The following is a 16021-nucleotide window of genomic DNA, read 5'->3' on the forward strand; positions in this document are numbered from 1 at the left end:
CATATGCTAACACTAGCGACCCTGTAACCAGGAGGAAGAGCAAGGAGTGCCTACTGAGTGCAAAAAGTCAGCTCTGGGAGCTAGAAGCAAGGTCCATTTAAATGCAAACTTTGTCCAGCTGCCTAGGTTTTTGAGCTCGGCTTCCTCCCTAAAGGAGCTCCTCCTGTCACTCAGGCCGCGCTAGCCAATCAGAGTATTTAAACAGACAGTCCAATCGAGGTCTCCGGCAGGAGGTGAGGGCGGGTTCTTTCCGGCAGCTATGCTGTAGGTTCTCCATAGCTGTGGGAGGTGCGAGTGGGCTTCGCCGCGCCGGTACCGGGAGCTTTGGGCAGAGCGTGGGCGAGCTTGGAAGCCGCACCATGGTGAGCGAGGCGCCACTGTCCCCAGACGGGGAGGAGCGGCGGCTGAACGGCGGGAGCTGGTGTGGCGGGGCCGCCTCGGGGTTGGGGCGGGGCAACGTCGTGTGAAGCCACCTAGGCCCTGGACCAGCGGCCTCTGGGCAACTCTGCCCCTCGGCCCAGGCCGCGTCTGCGCAGAGCCCTGAGTAGCAGGAGGCTCCGCCCTGTGACAGAACGCTCTGCGTAGGTGATGTCACAGCTGTTCCGAATGCTCACAGATCTCACGTTCCCTGTGATGGGACTAGTTGCTAGCTAAGTCAAGGTGGCCTAGTTTCTCTGAGTTATGGACGTTCTGATGTTTGCATTTCCTATTTAGGTTTCGGTTCTGCTTTGAATTAGTTTTGTGAAAGCTGTAAAGTCTGTCCAATTTTTTGTTGATAATGTTTACTTTACTGCTTTGTTAAATCAGTTACTCTATTTTTGTGAGTTTGCTTCTGGCTTTTTATTCTGCTTATTTCTTATTTGTGAAATACTGTACTAATTTGATTATTGTAGTTTTATTGGAAATCTTAGTCACATAGTGTACTGTTTATGCTTCAGTATTGTGTTAACTTTTTTCTTTTTCTTTTTGAGACAGGATCTCGTGTTTCCTAGGCTGGCCCCAAACTTTATCTTAGCTGAGGATGACCTTGAACTTCTGATCTTGCTACCTAAACCCACCTCCACAGTGCTGGGATTAAGGGTGTGTGCCTATATGCCTTACGTTGTTTTATGTGCTTCTGGGAAAGGAACCTATGGCTTCATGGTAGTCAAACACACTACCAGCTGTACTATAGCCTCAGTCCTTTGTGTTGACCATTCTGAGTATCTCTTGCCATATGTTTAGATAACTTTGTTATTTTCAACATAAATTCTGAGGATTTGTATTGGGGTGTATTGAATCTGTAGATCATAAATTTTGAAGCTTTCTTTCCAGGGTCATGGAAATCCCTCCACTTATTAAGTACTTTGATTATTTTTTCATTAAAAATGTGTAATTTTTGTCTATAGACTTAGTTACATTAATATGCAAATATGTCTCACTTAGCGTTGGTGCTATATACGCTGTGTGGTGGTTTAATATCACTCTTAACAATCTCAATAGTGCTCTCACTTTTCTGGCAGTGGTTTTTTTTTTGTTTGTGTTGTTTTTCGTTTGCAATTACTAGTATGATGACATGATTTTTGCTATTTAACTTGTCAATTTGGTGGACACATTTTTAAATTTTTCCTTTTTTGTGTTGATGGGGATTAAAACATCTATTTGCATAATGCTAGGTGTGTGTTTTACCATAGAGCTTTGTTTACACTCTGAATTTTAAGATTTGAGTTGACTTTCTGTGTCTGCAGCATGGTTTTGGTATATACTTTGTTTCCAGATAGGCTTTTACTCTGCAGACCAGGTTGGCTTCAAACTCTTAGTAATTCTCTTGTTTCAGCTTGCCCAGTGCTGGGATTACAGGAATATACAACCACATTGGCTCTGGTTCTTTTTAATAATTTAAAAAATATACTTGAAAATTCAAGTTGCTAATGTTTGTCAAGAGTCTTTGCATTGGTCAGTCTTTAGGTTTATGTGTTTTTGTTTTTTCTCCTATGTTTTAGTGTTATGGTAATGTTGAACTATGGTAAAGTTTGAACTAGGATGTGTTTGCCTATTCAGAGGAAGTTTTACAGAATGAGTGCCTTATCTTAATTGTTTGGAAAAATTGATGATTGAAGTAATTTGAGTCTTATCGATCCTTGTTTTGGGAGTTAGTGATTTCATTTCTTTAGCACATATAGGCCTACTCATACTGGCCATCTCTCTTTGTTTGCCTTTTGATTGTTTATTTCAGAGAATTTGTTCATTTCTTCTAAGTTACTAAATACATGGTCTGGAGTTGTTCCTAGGATGCCTTTATGGTTCTTTTAATCTTTATGCTAATGATAGCCCTATTTAATTCTCTCATCCAGGTACTGACCAGGCCTGATCCTGCCTAGTTTCCAAGATCAGGTGAGATCAGGTTTGTTCAGGGTGGTATGACTGTAGATGGCCCTCTATAATTGTAATCATTACTCTTTTTTAAAATGTGGCTGTAAGGTTATCAGTTCTATGAATATTTTTGAAGAGCTAGGTTTTGGAGTGATTGGTTGCCTCTGATTTCCTATTCACAATTTTTTTTCTTTATTCTCAAATTGTTATTTTCCTGTGCTTGATTTATTTCTTCTTTCTATAGCTTCCTATTATGGAAGACTAAATGATTTATTTTTCATCTGTTTTCATTTGTAGTGTATGTTTTTATTGATTTAATTCCTCCCAAACATGGCTTGTGCTTTGTGGAATAAATTTTCATAGGTTATACATCAAATTCTATTGAAATATTTAGATCTGCTTTCCCATATGGTACTTAAAACTTTGATTTAATATCCATGTTTTTCAGTGAGCTGCCTTTAGTTTAGGAATTCTCAGTGCCTAACCATAAAGGTGCCAAAATTAAGGGGCACTTGCTCTCTCTCTGTACAGGGATTTGTATTAACTTTTCTTTTTTTTATGATTTTGTTATTTATTTTTATTTTATGTGCATTGGTGTTTTGCCTGCGTGTATGTCTGTGTAAGGGTGTTGGGTTCCCTGGAGCTGGAGTTAGAGACAGTTGTGAGCTACCATGTGGGTGCTGGGCATTGAACCTTGGTCCTCTGGAAGAGCAGCCAATGCTCTTAACAGCTGAGCCATCTCTCTGGTCCCAGGATTTGTAATAAGTTTGTAGTGATACCTCAAAATATATCCTGTTTCTGTGTTGCAAGGAACTTTATTGGCTCAATCAGGAAGATACAGTAGGGTTTATCACTTAGTGTCTTGAGCTCCTTTACATTACCATAAATGTCCAAAACAAGCTTTGATATATGGTAGGAGAAACTAACCTCGGATACAGCTACTCTTACTATCAGCATCTAAAAAAATCTGATCTAAAACAGTTCATAGAATAGCAGTACTTGAGACACAGAGGCAGGGAGATCTCTGTGAGTTTGAGGCCAGCCTGGTCTACAAAGCAAGTACCAAGGGCAGCAAGGCTACACAGAGAAACTCTGTTTAAAAAAACAAAACAAAAACAAAACAAAAAAACAAAAAAGTAAACTATAGTTCACCTAGTTAGCTAAAATAGAGACACTTGTCATTTTTCAAGGGAAAAAGAGAGGATCAATAAATCAGCGAAGTAGGAAATGTTTAGACAAAAACTATCAATTGGTCTTCCATCTGGTTTTACATTAATTCTGGCTATCCACTTTGAAGTGTTTTAAAATATGAGGAAATCTAACTAATGGTAATTTGTCATGATTTCTTCAATAGGGAACATTGATAGTCCTTTGTGTGTGTGTGTTTGTGTGTGTGTGTGTCTGTGTGTTCTGTTGTGTTGTGTTCTGTGGCGGGGGTTGTGACAGGGTCTCTGTATGGACCAGGCTGGCTTCAACTTAAGATTTACCTGCCTCTGTCTCCCAAGTGCTGGGATTAAAGGTGTATACCCCTGTGCCTAGATGTTTTTTTTCTTACCATGCTAACCTAGGAGTCTTAGACAATATAACTAATGCTAGATGGGCAATCTGTTTTAATTGGAATTTAATTCATCTAAGAAAACAGATGACAGAACTTGACAAAGTTTTGGACATCATCAGGATTGATACAAAATTCTTAGTTTCCTTTCTGATACTGTGGTAAAATACTCTGTAAAAGCAACTTTAGAGAAAAGGTTTATTCTGCTAACAATTCCAGGTTATAGTCTATTGAGGGGAATGCAAGGCAGAAAATTGAAGCATTCACATTCACACTAGAGAGCAGAGGGAGAATGAATATATGCATACTCAGCCCCTTTTCTACATTTATGTAGTCTAGAATCTTCTGCCCAGGAGATGGTACCACTACAGATGGGTCTTCCTGCCTCAGTTAATATAATCAAGACAGTTCTACACAGTCGTGCTCAAAGGACAACCTGATCAAGGTAGTCCCCTCATTGAGGCTTTCATATGAGGTGATTAGATTGTGTCAGATTGGCTCTTAGAACTAATCATCCCAATGACTAAACATTTACTTTCCCAAACCAAAAACCTGATGTAATAATAAAATAATACCAAATGAAAGTGTTAGTCACAAATAAGAGTTACAATAACAAAGGCCAATCTTTCCTAAAATCAGAATTAACCATGCTACATAAGGTTATTGCTTTGGAATTGAATGAAACTGGCCAGAAAGAAAATTAAAATTAACGAAATGTTTCAAATACTCCAAAACATTAAAAATTTTGTAGAGTACGAACAATTTTAACAATTGGGAACCAGACTCAGTGTACTTAAAGAGTATGACTTTGAGTCAGAATCGTCTGTTTTGGACTGGTGAGATGGCTCACTGGGTAAAATCATAAGCCTGATGACCTGAGTACTAATTCCTGGGCTCCACATAAAAACCAGATGTAGTGGTACATGTACATAATCCTAGTCCACATATGGTGAGAGGGTAGGTCGAGACAGAAGAATCCCCTAGAAGCTGGCCTGGAATATGTAGTGAAGTAACAAAAATAGGACATCCTGCTTCAAGTTGGAAAGCAAGGTCCAACACTGAAGATTGTCTTGATACCCACATGCATGATATGGTAATGTTGGATATTTCTCAGACAGTAGCATCTAGTATGGTCTAGAAGGTCCCCATAGTACCAGAAAGTTAAGCAAGGTCCTCCCTATTCATAACTCTAATCAGACCCCATAAGCAGGAATTAGGAAAGCCAGCTTTAAGTCTTTTGGGCCTTGCTACCCATAACCCAAATAATAACCCATAAGCAGGCATTAGGAAAATCAGCTCCGAGTCTCCCAAAAGAGTCATCACTCTTTAAGACTTAGTGATGTCAGGTATGTGCTTTCAGCCTTTTATCTGTATCTGTAACAAAAGTCATAATAGTTAAAGTGGCACCACAGCATGCCTTTTCCAAAGACAGGTAAGGAGTATGATAGTAGCAACCGGAAAGATGGGAAGAATAGAAGGTATAGGAGCTCTGAGATAATGGGATAAAGGAGTAATATGGGCATCATAACTGAAAGTAGGTGAGTCCTTGGTTGTGATATAGTTTAAAGCTTCCTAGAGGAACAGATTTAGGATAAATTTTCTAAAATGACATGAAGGAAGGAAGGGCTTGTGCAATTGGAGAATCCAGAAAGGTGAAAGGAAAGACACTGGGGGCTGCAGGTGTGTGAGGATATGTTTTACCTTGGGTGTCATTGGAAGAAGAAATAGAAATCTCCAAGAGGCTCACAGGAGTAGCTTTTTGAGCTTCTGTGGGTGGAAAAGTTTTAATTGTAGACAGATAACACATAGTCATAGGTTCTTAATTTTTTTTTTTTTTTTTTTTTTTTGTTTTTCGAGACAGGGTTTCTCTGTGTAGCTTTGCGCCTTTCCTGGAACTCACTTGGTAGCCCAGGCTGGCCTCGAACTCACAGAGATCCGCCTGCCTCTGCCTCCCGAGTGCTGGGATTAAAGGCGTGCGCCACCACCGCCCGGCCCTTAATTTTTTTGAGGTTTGAAATCCCATAGTTAGGATGTCTGGGAAGGCGCCTTGTGCCTACTGATTATAATATCATATGCATGGGGATTTGTAGCTTTGAAGGGGAAATCTTAATGTCCATATGAGATTAGTCTCTGATGAGTTACAGCAGTGTTCTGATGTGAGGTAAGAGGTCTCTTAGATAAATTATCTGTTTACTGAAGGAGGCTATTCCATTATGAACATTTCAAGGAAGAAATGTTTTCTGTTATAGCAAAGAGGTAGGAGCTGCCCATACGTCCTGAGGCAAGATACTCCAGGTGAGTGGTTGAATATCTATGTCAAGTGGTCCTGCTATTGAAAGGCAAATAAGAACTGAGTCTCAGTGGATTGGAATATAGAAAGAAAGCATCCTTAAAGTCTAAACTATAAAGCCAGGTGGTGTTGGAATATATTTTTCCTTACAGTGTAAGGGACCTATGAAGTGGTTGGAATCACAGTTTAGTTTATGTCTCTTAGGTCTGGGGATGTTCTTTAGGATCCGTCTGACAATGCCAATATAAGAGTGGTATATGGTGAGTAATATGGGCATAACCCCATAATGGTCAGGAATTTGTCTACAAGAAGCTCTAAACCCTTTGAGGTTTTATGTTTTAATTTTAGTTTTAGGTTTGAATTAGGACTTTGAGGAAAGTTATTAGAGTCTTTAATGACTTGTGACAGAAGTGACTGTCAGCTTCTGGAACTAGAGATGCCTCACACTTAAAGGGGAACTTATAGGGATGTATAGTAGAGATAAGGGAGGATGTTTGGGGCTCTGGACATTCCTGGACATTTATAGGGCAGGGGATTGGTATTATGAATATTTTAGGGTCCCAGGACCCTTCAGATGTTATAAATGGGACTGGAGGTCGGATACAATGTCCCTACCCTAGGAAGGGAATCAGACAGCTGGGTAGAACCAAAAAGTGAAGGAAAAGTTGTTTATCATACATGTTAAGAGAGGATTAAAGTATGTTGGTTAGAGTTTGCCATTAATGCTAGAGAGGAAGATTGAGGACAGAAATGTTAAATGTTGTTGAACCAGGTGTGTGTTCACACGGGTCTGGTCTATGGAAGAAGACATGCTTTAAGGATGTCTTTAGCCTTTCCAGCTGCAGGGGGAATCAGCCTCTCGCAGGACTGAGACACCTTTCCTTAGCCAAGGTCATTTTTATTATTCTCCAAATTTACACTTCTAGCAAGTTGATTTCCATAGTCCCAAAACATGCTGATGAAGCCAGAGGTAGAAGGCCAAATGCAAATACTCTATTAAGGAATATCATGGTGTGTGAATTTTTCCCAACCAAGTTTTGCATATACTTTGTACCCTTGGGAAGCTCTCAGGCAAGATTCACATAGAGGGCAACAAGAGAAACCAAAGATAACTGCTAAACTAAAGGTGAATTAGGGTTAGGTACTAACTCTCTGGAGCCAGACCTAGGTGTAGTTTAGTGGGAATTCTTCCATCAGTTAAATCAGAAAGATAATGGGGGGGGGGGGGTGGCGGCAGGCAGTGTAGCTCCTATGTTGGTAGTATAGTCACAGCCCTTGCCATATCTTGGATAATCTGAAGCTCATGCATAGAGTCCCAAGGAAAACTTGGGAGCCTGTATAACCCCAGGGTCATTTATTCATAGGAGAAATTCCTTATTGTCCAGGACCAAAGTAAGGATATCATCAGTTTTCATGTTTGACCCTAGTATGAAATTTTTAGATACAGGATGGCCCACTCATGAGAGGGGGGCAGTTATGATTCTAATGGCCTTCCAATTTGCAATTTAGACATAGTCCCACAGGAGGTTTATTATAGCTGGGTTATTTTATGCTTTCACAGCTGAAATACTGTGATTGACTACAAGAATAATCAGAGTGGTTCATTTGTTCCAAAGCTAAGTTAGTTCCCTTAAACTGAGAGGGTGCCTTTAAATGGAATACTTGGACTTTCTGAAATGGTTAGGGAATGGGAAGTTGCCACAGAAATCCATTTAATCTCCTGGTTTGACTTTTCTGGTCTTTGAGTCCTCTTAATTACTAAATAAAGCCTTGAAGGCTGTATCTGTCTAGAAAATAGGAAAGGAGTTCAGTGTCCCTGTTCTGAATTTTGAAACATGTCTAATATCTGAAGAAGTTTTATAAAATTTACAGGTAAGTTGCCTTTGGCTCTCTTGTCTCTTAAGAGTCCAGGTTAGTGTATTGGTGCATGATTTCAACCAACCTGTATTAAAATGAAAAAGAACAGGGTTCTTGGACAGTCCCTTTGTTATGTTCTATAACATGGCATTGTTAATGGAGTCAATAGCAGCCTTTTCTTTCTAAGACACAGGGAATCATGTATTCCTGAGAGTCCTTTTCCCCATTGTCTCTCAAGTAGGAGTTCTGATACAATTATTTGGGTTTCCTGTCAAGGACTGTAAAGGAACATGTCTTCTCTATTATCAGGGTTAAGACTATTGCTCTCATCAACTCAGCTGCCTGCTAAAATGTAGGTATGAAACCTCTTGTACGCATATAGCAAGTGGTTAGAATGATATAACTAGGGACTGGAGAGATGGTTCATCAGTTAGGAGCACTGGCTGCTCTTCCAGAGGACTCAGGTTTCATTGCTAGCAGTCACATGGAGGCTCATAACCATCTATAACTCCAGTCCAAGGGGATCTAGTTTCCAGTTATGTTCTCCATGGGCACCAGGCATGCATATGGTGCACATACGTGAGTGTAGGCAAACATACATATAAAAATAATTAAAAAAATAAAATGTTGTAGATATAATGTCTAGTTAGGTTAAAAAACTACAATTAGCCCTTTGAATTCCTTAATGAAGATAGGAATTTTGGGCAAATTGATCATAGTTGTTAGATTTGGGGCATATCAGATGGGGAAAGAGACATACGCCTAGATGGTGCTGAGTTCCCCACTAGCCACCTCACGAGCAATATATAGATTTGGTTTTGGAGACAGGGTCTCACCATTTAGTTTTGGCCTGGAACTTGCTATATTGACTAAAATTCAGAGATGGGTCTAGCTCTGCCTCTTTAATACAGAGATTAAAGGTATGTACCACCACACCCAGCATAAAGAATATTTTCTGAGGGTTAGAGTGTAGCTTTTATTTGCTTCCTGAGTTCTCTATGTCAAACTCTTAGGAGAATATGTGGAAGGAGAGTGTATCTGGGTTAGGGGGAAGAGTTGTGGGAGACTTACAGATGGATTGAGAGGCAGTTGTCAGAACAAGAGAAATTAAGTCCCTTAAAATTGTAGACGACAGTTAGCTGTCTTCTCTCCTCCCCCATGAACTTAAAATACCAACAAAAAATTCCTTTGGCCTGTTCCTATCAGTTGTGAATGGGAAGCATTTCTTTTTGCAAGGGCCCAAAAGGACTTCCTTAGCTTGTCCTGTGATGGGAGATAGTAGTCTGGGCTGAAGCTTAAAGGACCTTGTTTGAGAGTCTACTAAATCAGATACCTTTAGCTGACCACCACAAGTACCAGAGGTAACAAAAGAGTCCCTTTGTAAGCCATCAAAATGCTGGGTGAAAGAGCATAAGAATATAAGCCAATAACAGTCAGTCAAAAGGATTACCTTAAGACATGCATAGACAAAGAGTTTATTGAAATACAGAAGGAAGCAATAAGCCCACAGAGGGAGTTTTGTAGCTGAGAGGGTGAAGGAGTTCTTTTTATAACGGTTAAGGGAAAGTGACTTGGTTTTATATTATGTGGTCCATATCTGGGCGGATATGTGAATATCTTATCTTGTAGGGTAGTAAATTTTGCAGTTTGTTTTTTTTTTCTTTAAGCTGAACATTTTTTATAATGTGCCACTAAATCTCCAAAGTGTGGAAATCTGCTTTTGTTTTTGGCCCTTTATGTCTACAGAGTAGTTTGAAAGTCTTTGGCATATGCAAGGCAAGCCATCACTTTACTGTTTAGAAGGCTGGCAATTGCTAAACACTTGGATTAGGAGAAAGCTGGAAAATTATTGGTGACTGCTAATAAGTGAGTTTTTAAATTTCCTTTGATTTTGTAAAGGTATAATCCAAAAGATGTGACATTTTGGTAACACTTCTCTTTCCTCTCCCTTTCACCCTTTGCTATCTCCTTCCCTCCTGAAATGGGAGCCTTGAAATAGGGCTGGCTTTGAATTCCTCCACGCAGGTGACTCCTCGATACTAATCTCCCAAGTAGCTGGGACTGTAAGCACATGTCAACATATCTGACTACATTGTATTCTTTGTAAAAACACATGCCATCTAATTGTTTCATGTTAATTTTTTTGTTAGGAGCATCAATCATTCTAGCTGTGGTAAATTCTGCATGGTGTAAATTACCTTTGAGGCTTCTAAATGTTTTCTCTTGGTGTAATCACACAGGATGGGCTCAGTTTCCCCACTTAACAAATGACAATATATATGAACTGTTGTCTACCAGAAAAACTCAGTAGCCTTATTGCCCAGATCATTGGGGGAAAGGCTGATTCTCTTGGTAACTCTGTGTGTATAGAACATTCAGAAAGCTAGTGTTCAGAAAATTTCTGTGTTTATGTAAATCATTTAGGATAAGAGAACTGTTGTTATCATTTATGTTAGTGGGATGTCTCCCAGAATTAGTTTCCGCAATACCAGTAAAGCCCACACTTTGTGTGTAGAACTATATAAGTACAAGCAATATCTTGACTGCTAATGATAGCTCTCTTCTGAACAGCATTTGGCAGAACTCTTGTTATTACCAATACCGTAAATCCACTCTAGAAAGAAAAAATGGGGTGGCCTAGCAGCACATTCCCAAGCACAGTAATGAGGAGTGTTCCTACCTTGCGGTTTCTTTTTCTTTAATCTTCCCCCTCCCCAAGAGTCAGAGTCTCATAGTATAGTCCTGGATGATCTAGAACTCTCTGTTGCTGTCTCCTTTCTTAATATCTCAGGGCTAGCACTAGAATTTCAGTTTGATTGAATAAGTTCCTGAATACCACAAAATTATATGGACATCTTATCAATTGAGTTTAAATCTCTAGATCTGTTAGTCTCATTTGTTCGTTTCTGTATATATTTGGGATGTTTTAGGATTTTTTGGCCTTTGAGGATGTGGCAGTGAAGTTCAGCCAGGAAGAATGGATTTTGCTGGATCCTTCTCAGAAGAAGCTATACAGAGATGTGATGCTGGAAACCTGCAGTAACCTTACTTTTATAGGTAAAAATGGTACCATTTATTTTGTCAATGAACAAGTGTTCCTTGGTTCTATGATTTGGAATTTGAAAAGGGAAGAAATCAGTGAATAAACAGGTATAGGTCCAGTGTACATCAAACCCAGAAACTCATTTTTCTGTAATTTCTAATAATTTTTTATTTTTCTGGGTCTACATTTTAGGCATCAAATGGGAAAACCAGAATATTGAAGAACAGTACAAACATTCTTGGAGATATCTAAGGTAATTGGCATATACAAGTGGAAGAAAGTTTTCCTTGAAAAACTCTTAATGTGTTATGAAAATTTACGAACAAAACCAAAACCAAAAGTAGCTGGAGGGAGGGCTCATTGTTTAAGAGCACTGGAGGATCCAGGTTCTAGTCCCCACACCTACTTGATGACTCACCATCTGTTACTACACTTCCAGGGCATCCAATATGGTATACAGACGTACATATAGGCGAAACATCCATGCACATAAAATAAATAATAGTGAAATTTTAAATTAAAAAAAAAAGCCAGATCTTTAAAATTTACTTACCATTAGAAACATTTCACCAGAAAATACATACTTTAGTGTTATATATTTGAAAAAACAGTTCACTTGGAAACAGTACTTAGACAACACACATCCACATATATAAAGATTTATTTATATATTTCATTTATGTGGTTATTTTGTCTGCACATATATCTGCACACCGAAAGAAGGTATTGGATGCCATGGGACTACAGGTATAGGCAGTTGTAAGTTACCACCTGGGTGCTGGAAATTGAACTGAGGACTTCTGGAAGAGCAGCCAGTTCTCTTAACTGATGAGCCATCTCTCCAGCCTGTGGGGGCTGTTTTGATAGTAGCTCTTTAGGAGCATGTTGTAGAATCATCAGTCCATTTTGTTTGAAACTATTGAGATGGCAAAAGCATACACTGATTTTTATGAATAATGTAAGTCTAAGACTAGAGAGTCATTGGTGAAGCAGCCATTGCTAACATTTTTATACTTTACATATTTTTTTTTTACAGAAATTATATGGTAGATGCAGTCTATGAGCATAAAGAAGGTGGTCAGTTTCGAGAAACCTTTAACTGGATACCAAATCTCCATAGTAGTACGAACATTTCTACTGGAATAAAACCATTTGAATGTGGTGTGTGTGGAAAAGTCTTCGGTTGTCATTCATCCTTTAATGAGCACATCATGTCTCACTTGGGGGACAAACCATCTGAACACAAATATGGTAAGAAGCCTTATAAATGTAAACAATGTAGGGAAACCTTGAACTCACAGATATTCAACGATACACAGGTACCTTATAAAAGTGAAATGTTTTAAAAATTTTTTTTGTTTTCCAGGTTCATTTGGAATACAACAGCAAAGTCACAGTTGTGAAAAATCCTGTAAGCAATGTGGACTGGCCTTCGTTTGCACCTGTTCATTTTCTGTAGATGGAAGAACCAACACTGAAGACAAATGTTATGAATGTACACAATGTGGTAAAGCTCTGAGTTCTTCTAGTTCCCTTCAAACTCATAAAAGAGTTCATACTGGAGAAAGACCTTATGAATGTGAACAATGTGGAAAATCCTTTAGACATCAAAGTTCATTTCGATTACACCAATTAACTCATATTGGAGGGAAACCCTATGAATGTAAACAATGTGGGAAAGCTTTCAGATGTCACAATTATCTTCAGTTACATGAAATTTTTCATATTGAAGAAAACCCCTATGAATGTAAACAATGTGGGAAAACCCTCTGTTCTCCTAGTTCTCTTCGATTTCATGAAAGGATTCATAATGCAGAAAAACTTTATGTATGTAAACAGTGTGGTAAAGCTTTCAAATGTCAAAGTTACCTTCGAATGCATGAAAGAACCCACAATGCTGAAAAATGTTATGACTGTAAACAGTGCGGTAAAGCTTTCAGAAGTCACTGTTCCCTTCAAAGACATAAAATAGCTCATCCTAGGAAAAAAACTTATGCATGTAAACAGTGTGGTAAGTTCTTCACTTACCCATATTTGCTTCAGACACATGAAAGATTTCACACTGGAGAGAAACCATATAAATGTAAGCTGTGCAGTAAAGCCTTCCTTTGTTCCCCTCTTCTTCAAAGACATAAAAGAACTCATACTTGGGGAAAACCCTATACATGTAAACAGTGTGGTAAATCCTTCGGAAGTCACAGTTCCCTTCGATTGCATGCAAGGGCTCATACTGTAGAGAAACCTTATAAATGTAAGGTGTGTAGTAAAGCATTTTTATGTCCTCCTTTCCTTCAAAGACATGAACGAGCTCACACTGAGCAAAAGCCCTTTGAATGTAAGCAATGTAGTAAAATCTTCAGGGATTGGAGTACCTTCCAAGTACATGAAAGATCTCATATTGTAGAAAAGCCCTATAAATGTAAGCTATGTAGTAAAGCCTTTTTTCATCTCTCTTCCCTGGAAAGACATGAAAAGATTCATAATGGAGAAAAACAATATGCATGTAAATATGCATGTAAACAATGTAGTCAGTCCTTCATTTTTCCTTGTTTACTTGAGAGGCATTTAAGAACTCACACTGATGGAAAACCCTATGAATGTAAGCAGTGTGGTAAAGCATTTAGAAGTCTCACTTATGTTCACATACATAAAAGAACTCACACTGAAGAAAAACTGTATATATGTAAACAGTGTGATAAAAGTCTCAGTTGTCCCAGTGCCCTCCAGTTACATGAACTAACTCATACTAGAGAAAAACCCTATGCATGTCTGCAATTTGATAAAACCGTCAGAAAACTCAGTTATTTTCAAGTACCTGAAAAGACCCATACTGAAGAAAAAGCTTATGAATATAAGCAATATGGTAAAATTCTCGATTGTTCAAGTTCTCTTCAGCTACATGAAAGAATCCACACTGGGGAGAAATCACATGAATGTAAACAGTGTGGTAAAACCTTCACAATTCTTAGTAGTCTTCAAGTGCATGAAATATCTCACAGTAATGAGAAACCTTATGAATGCAAGCAACGCGGTAAAGTTTTCAGTCTTAGTAATATACATGAGAGAAAGAAAACTGAAGGAAATCCATCTGAATGTAAGCAGTGTGGCAAGTCCTTTGTTTCTCGATATTTACTTCAAATGCATGAAAGGTCTCATTCTGCAGAGAAACGCTATGAATGTAAGGTATGTGGTAAAACCTTCATTTATCCCTCATTTCTTCAAAGACATGAAAGAACACATACTGGAGAAAAACCTTATGGATGTAAACAATGTGGTAAAGCCTTCAGAGTACAGAGCTCCCTTCGATTACATGAAAGAACTCATTCTGAGGAAAAACCTTATGAATGTCAACACTGTGGTAAAGCCTTCTGGCGTCTCCCTTCTCTTCAAGTACATGAAAGAATCCATACTGGAGAAAAACCCTTTGAGTGTAAACAATGTGGCAAAACTTTCAGATGTCACAGCTCCCTTCAGAGACATGAAAGAACTCATAGTCATGAAAAACCATATGAATGTAAACAGTGTGGTAAGGCCTTTAGATGTCACCGGTCTCTTCAAAGACATGGAAAAACTCATGCTGGAGAAAAAGCCCCATGAATCTGAACAGTGCAAAAACTTGTAGACTTTATAATTTCCTTCTAATGTTTGAAAATACTCCTGAGAAAAAAATCTGGTAGTATAAAATGAGGTGAAAGCTTCAGTTTTTGTTTTTAAACCATAGACTTATGGAGAAAGACCTATCAGTAATAGATGTTAAGATGTTCAGTTCCAAGCTGGGCATGGTAGTGCATGCCTTTAATCCTAGTACTAGGGAGGCAGAAGCAGGCAGATATGGGAGTTCCACGCTGGCCAGGGATACACAGAAAAACCCTGTCTTAGAAAACAAAGCAAAGATGTTCAATTCCATTTGAAAACTTGGACACCTTTGGTGGAACACCTTAAGAATGTAATGTGAGGATACCTAATTTTTCATATATCCTCTTTGGTAATGCAAACAGATAGCTTTTATAAGAATGGATGTTGGTTTGAAAAGTAAAGCTTGTAAAATTTTAACAGTAAAAGTCATGAAGACTACTAGAAGTAAATTTTAAGTATTTTGAAATCCTGATGAAAATTAACCTATAATGTTCAGATTTTTATAACATGAATGTAATGTTATATAGGTTATGACTATATTGTGTTTATAAGGAATTTGCATTTAATAATGGTCCTAGAAAGGCTTGGTGGTACAAGCCTGTAGTGCTAGCTACTTAGGTGGCTGATGGGGGAGAATTGCAAGTTCAGGACTTGCCCTGTTCTGCAATCAAAAGCTGAAGAGTACTGGAAATGTTCGTTAGATAGAATACTTGCTGGGCACACATGAAACTGTAAGTTCAGTCCCCAGTACTCTTATCAAAAGAATAGGAATGTCCCAAAGAATGAGTTGCCATTTCTTTTAGAGGCATACATTGAGGTGAAAATTCTTAATAGTCTTCCAACAATAGAGGTAGTTTGTGATATATAGTTTAAGCAATTTCATAACTGAAGATCATTGTGTGCTGTTGCTTTTCCTGATGCTGTGATAAAATATTCCAACTAAACAAGCTAGGAGGAGTTTCTGTTGGTTCAGAGGTTGAGTTGTGTCTCAGTCTAACAATGGCGCAGAAGTCTCAGCAGGAGGAGCATTTTGGAGCCTGTCTCACTGTATGTGCAGTCAAGCAAAGAGTGAAGAGTACTCATGACTTCCTAGCTTTCTCCCTTTTATTGACTAGAACCTGAAAGTGTTACCTCCTTCAGGGTGGGTCCTCCTGTCTCAAATCCCTTACAGGCAAGCTCAGAAGCTCATCTCCCAGGTGATTCTAGATCTTAAGATGATAATATCAACTATCACAAATATAGTATAATCTCCCCCACACTACTGCAAACATGCAGTAGATATTATACT

General features: G+C 38.6%; 1 protein-coding gene across 1 annotated transcript; it reads left to right on the top strand.

Annotated features, from left to right (window-relative positions):
* Positions 1-359: 359 nt before the first annotated feature.
* LOC131904599 (zinc finger protein 709-like) lies at positions 360-14797 on the top strand. The gene is made up of 5 exons (XM_059255686.1): positions 360-461; positions 10985-11111; positions 11290-11350; positions 12134-12348; positions 12464-14797. The coding sequence occupies exons 1-5, from the start codon at positions 360-362 to the stop codon at positions 14692-14694; spliced, it is 2736 nt and encodes a 911-aa protein (XP_059111669.1). The 3' UTR covers positions 14695-14797.
* The last annotated feature ends 1224 nt before the right edge of the window (positions 14798-16021 follow it).

The sequence above is a fragment of the Peromyscus eremicus genome, chromosome 1 (genome assembly GCF_949786415.1).
Source record: "Peromyscus eremicus chromosome 1, PerEre_H2_v1, whole genome shotgun sequence".
NCBI classification, from domain to species: domain Eukaryota; kingdom Metazoa; phylum Chordata; class Mammalia; order Rodentia; family Cricetidae; genus Peromyscus; species Peromyscus eremicus.

Bases quoted from the DNA above. Each gene is read 5' to 3' on its own strand.
- LOC131904599 (XM_059255686.1), top strand. From the start codon at position 360: ATGGTGAGCGAGGCGCCACTGTCCCCAGACGGGGAGGAGCGGCGGCTG. The intron at 11,112-11,289 runs GTAAAAATGGTA...TCTACATTTTAG, and splicing joins CAGTAACCTTACTTTTATAG to GCATCAAATGGGAAAACCAG. The intron at 11,351-12,133 runs GTAATTGGCATA...TTTTTTTTACAG, and splicing joins CATTCTTGGAGATATCTAAG to AAATTATATGGTAGATGCAG.